The sequence below is a fragment of the Suricata suricatta genome, chromosome 8, assembly GCF_006229205.1.
Source record: "Suricata suricatta isolate VVHF042 chromosome 8, meerkat_22Aug2017_6uvM2_HiC, whole genome shotgun sequence".
In the NCBI taxonomy this organism is placed as follows: domain Eukaryota; kingdom Metazoa; phylum Chordata; class Mammalia; order Carnivora; family Herpestidae; genus Suricata; species Suricata suricatta.
In genome coordinates this window covers 3,543,889-3,548,036 of record NC_043707.1, presented here as the reverse complement: position 1 = coordinate 3,548,036, position 4,148 = coordinate 3,543,889, and the positions used below count along the sequence as shown (strand labels likewise).

Here is a 4,148-nt window from a genome sequence, read left to right as displayed (position 1 = left end):
TCTCAAAATAAAGTTTAAAAAAATAAGAGAGACCTATTATTGATAGGGGTGTCAGGGAAGGCTTCTCTGAAGAGGTAACATGTAAGCCACAATTTGAAATACAAGTTAAGAGCAAAGGTGGTGAGGGGGGTAAACTCTGAGGAAGCTAGTCAGTCCAGGTTCCAAGCAGAAGAAACACACATGCAAAGGTCCTGAGGCTGCAAGGACCTGAGTACGACCCAGGAGCTCAACCGCCAGTGGGTCTATAGTCAAGTGGGGAGAATAGTTTAGGAACAGAGGTCAAGGGTGAGGTGAGGCAGTGGCCAGATCTCAAATCCCCTCAGTCAACCAGCATGGGGTCTTTTACACTGAATCCTAGCCAAGTGACCTAGAAGCAATTGCACTGGGTCTTTTGAAAGACAGTAGGCACCACGGGGCGCCTGGGTGGCTCAGTCGGTTAAACCTCTGACTTCGGCTCGGGTCAGATCTCACATTCTTGGGTTTGAGCCCCACGTCATCGGGCTCTGTGCTGATGGCTAGCTTGGAGCCTGCTTCCGGTTCTGTGTCTCCTTCTCTCTCTGCCCCTCCCCCTCTCATGCTCTGTCTCTCTCTGTATCAAAAATAAATAAAACATTAAAAAATTAAAAAAAAATAAAAGACATTTAAAAAATGTTTTAAAAAAGAAAGGCACTAGGCACAGTTTATGGGCACCTGGGGAGTCCCTTGAGTATAGACTTCCTTCTGAGCCTCCTTAGGGGGAAAGATCCTCGCCTATTCAATCTTGTGCTCCCAGAGTCAGGCACGCAATGATCTATGGAGTGTTTGAAAGAATGGAAGAGCTGGCTCAGTCAGCAACTCATGCAACTCCTGATGACAGGGTAGGGTTGTAGGTTCAAGCCCCACATTGGGTGTGGAGATTGCTTAAAATCTTTAAAAAAATAAAAGAAGGGAGGCGGGAAGGGGGAAGTCGGGGCATGCTGGGGAGGCTCTGGCAGGACCTCCAAGTCCCTGAACTTCAGGTAAGATGGGGTACTCCTAGAAACTCCTTGTATTCCCCTGCCCCCATCCACTGGTCCCAGCTGTCAGGCCCCATCTAAGCCTGCTAAGAAATCCAAAGTCCATTCTCTGGCCAGGCTGATCCTAGCTGAAAACAAGGTTGTTTTTTCCTTTCCTGCTGCCCTTGGGAAAACAAGTGAGCTAGTGGGGCCGTGGGGACCAAAAGAATGACCTTTGCTCCTGCTGGCCCCATCTGCCCCACCCCAGCCAGAATAGCTTCTTGGGAGCTGGACAAGCCTGAGCAGGTAAGTGAGGGTTGTTGGATTAGGGGAGGGGGAAAGGCGAAGGTACTTCCTATTTCCCCGAGCAGGAAAATCCCCTAGCAGGCCCTGCCAGGACACTGCCCAGTCTCACTTGCCAGAAATACACCCTCATGGGCTAATGGGTGCCTGTTCTTCTCCACTGGCTCTGAACACTGGCAAGCATGTAAGGAGGTTTGGATTCCAGCCTTAAAGTGTCCTCATCTGTAAAATGAGGCTTGGGCTCCCTAGAGTGGTCCAGATGGAAGCAAAGAGGTGAGTACCAGAAACAGTACTGAGCACTTCACAGATATTAATCTACCCTCAGCAGTCCTGGGAGAGCTCCACACTCCTACCTTGGGTTCTACAAATGCGCAGGGCCTCAGTACTTTATCTGACATCAGTCATTCAGCAGTAGACTCAAGACTGATACTGAGATCTATTTCTCTGGCTCCAGAACTGTCTCCCCTTCCATCATCCTCTGTCCCAGTGTAATAGTGATAGAAGAAACCACATCCAGAGCGGACTACTTTGTGCTGAGCGCTTTGCCCACGTTAATTCATGCTTATGATGTTTTGTTAAGGTGAGGGGCCATTCTTAAGATCAAGAATCTCCTCGCACTATCAGGGTTTGCAAAAAATGGCAGATCCTGAGTGATCCCCATGTGGCAGAAGAGACACCAAAATCTGATTTCCCATGTGAACAGGATACTTCTACTACCAGGCTGAGGTGCTCACCGGGAAGAGGACACTGAGAGTCCACTCCCTGCCTATAGGCTAAGCCCAGAGACCCTAGTCCTGGGAGGCCGCTTAGCAATCTCACTGTGCAGGTCTCCTTCCTTCCTGGAGCTATCCCAGTGCCCAACCTTCCCCCCTACCCCCACAACCCTGGGGCCCTTCAGGCCCTGTCCACCAGGTTCCCATTATCCTCTTCCCACTAGCCAAAGCCAGAACCTCTGGAAGGATTAAAGGACCCAGGAAGGGGTTCCACCACCCCTCCAGTGTGGAATAGTTCCCTCCATCCAGTGCAATCCTAACAGAGAAGCCCTGCAGGAGGGAGAGGGCGGGGGGACAGGGGTACTCCCTTAGAACCAGACATGTTCAAAACATCTCCTGATCCAGACTCTATCCTTCTGCCACCATCTGGACGCCACATTGAGCCTAAAGTAGACCACTGATCAGATCTAGTAAAACCTCTCAATGACTTTTAAACCCAACCCCTCAGGGCCTGTATCGGCTTCCAGAAGGCACTTTTAGACTTTTACATTTCCACAATTGTACATCCGTCCTTGAAATTTTTGACAGAGGGCCCCAACCCACCCGCGCCACCAAGCGACCCTTCTCCGGTTTGCTCTCCGCAGGAACCCCGGCTCAGGGCAGGGCAGACAAAGGGCCCAAACAACGGTTGCCCAACGGATGAAACTGGAGCCCAGAGAGCTCGAGAAACCGGGCCAAGGTCATTCACAGCAGCGGTTGGCCGCGCCAGAATCCTCGCCTCCCCGCCAGGGATCCCGTTGCGAGGACGCCCTGGTCCCGCACAACCGTCCCGCAACGTCACCCGGAAGCGGCGCGTGCGGAGCTGTAAACACTGCCCACAACTCCCCCCTTCTCCCGCGCGCTCCAGTCCCGCCCCCGCCCGCCACGTGACGCACCCCCGCCTGCCCCGGCACAGCGCCCGCCCCCGCTGTAGCCTCATTGGGCAATCAGCTTTGTTTACCTTATATGGCCAGGTCCTAACACTCTGAGGCCGTCCATTGGCCAAGGCGCGGCCTCACTCACTTGACGTCATTCAGGACACAACGATGCAAATAAACCGGGGCATTCTGGGAATAGGAGTTCAGGGCCGCCCCGGAACTGGCTCCGCTGGGTCCTTGTGCCCGCTTTCCAAGGCCGAGATTTCCGGCGGAGCACACGAGATTTTGCTTGGGAAAGTGGGAGCCCCGCAGAGAGAGGATTCCTCCCCACCCCCCGAGGCACCAGAGTCTGTCCGCCTCGCGTTTTGTCCCGGGCGCCATCCCATCCCCAGACGTTCCTCTGGCGTATTGTGTGCCTGAATGAGCGCCAAGCCAGGAAGAGATTCGCATCACGAGTGGGCAATGTGAACTTGTTGTTCGGGATGTTGGAGAGATTGGAAGGCTTCCTGGAGGCAGTGACTTTCTGCAGAGCTCTAAAGGGCAGGTTCATTCATCTAGTAAAGGAGTATTTATTGGCGCCTACTTGTGTGCCAAGGCTGTGTGTCCTAGAACTACCCATTTGTGCCAAAATTCCTAGGGACCCCTCCCCCCCAAGTGTGCCCCCACTCAACAGAGGGATGCCAGGCATACCGGGCAAAGATGCAAGTGGGCCACGCCTGCTAGACCCCCGCTCGAGAGCTCGAGGACCCGCAAACACGACGGCCTGCTTCCGCACACAGCAGGGGCAGAATCCGGACACACCTCTCTGCGCTCCCCGGCCGGCCAGGCGGCGCGGGACTACATCTCCCAGCATGCCCCCGCGGCCCCGAGCCAGGCGAGGCTCGGTGAGTCAGAGCCGCACAGTAAATATTTGTATTAGCCGGAGCCGGCTCGCTAATGGTGGACGCGTGAGGCGGAGGAGCGCGGCGGCGGGAGGCAGCGGGCAGCGCGGCGGAGGCGCCATGTCCGTGAACATGGACGAGCTCAAGCACCAGGTCATGATCAACCAGTTCGTGCTGACGGCGGGCTGCGCGGCCGACCAGGCGAAGCAGCTGCTGCAGGCGGCCCACTGGCAGTTCGAGGTGCGCGACCGGGACCGGGGCCGGGGCTGGGGCCGGAGCCGGGGGTCCGTCCCGCCAGCCGCGCGTGTTTGGGTCGGTGTGGACACGTGCTGGTGCGCGCTCCGCCCGGGCCGGGGCCGC

The 4,148-nt window shown here is 55.6% G+C and overlaps 1 protein-coding gene across 1 annotated transcript in view; it reads left to right on the top strand.

Annotated features, from left to right (window-relative positions):
* Positions 1-3,762: 3,762 nt before the first annotated feature.
* UBALD1 (UBA like domain containing 1) overlaps positions 3,763-4,148 on the top strand; it is a 4,973-nt gene continuing 4,587 nt past the window's right edge. Inside the window, exon 1 of the mRNA XM_029947519.1 lies at positions 3,763-4,028. Within this exon, the coding sequence (XP_029803379.1) occupies positions 3,909-4,028 (120 nt within the window). The 5' untranslated portion in view covers positions 3,763-3,908. The remainder of the gene's footprint in view (positions 4,029-4,148) is intronic.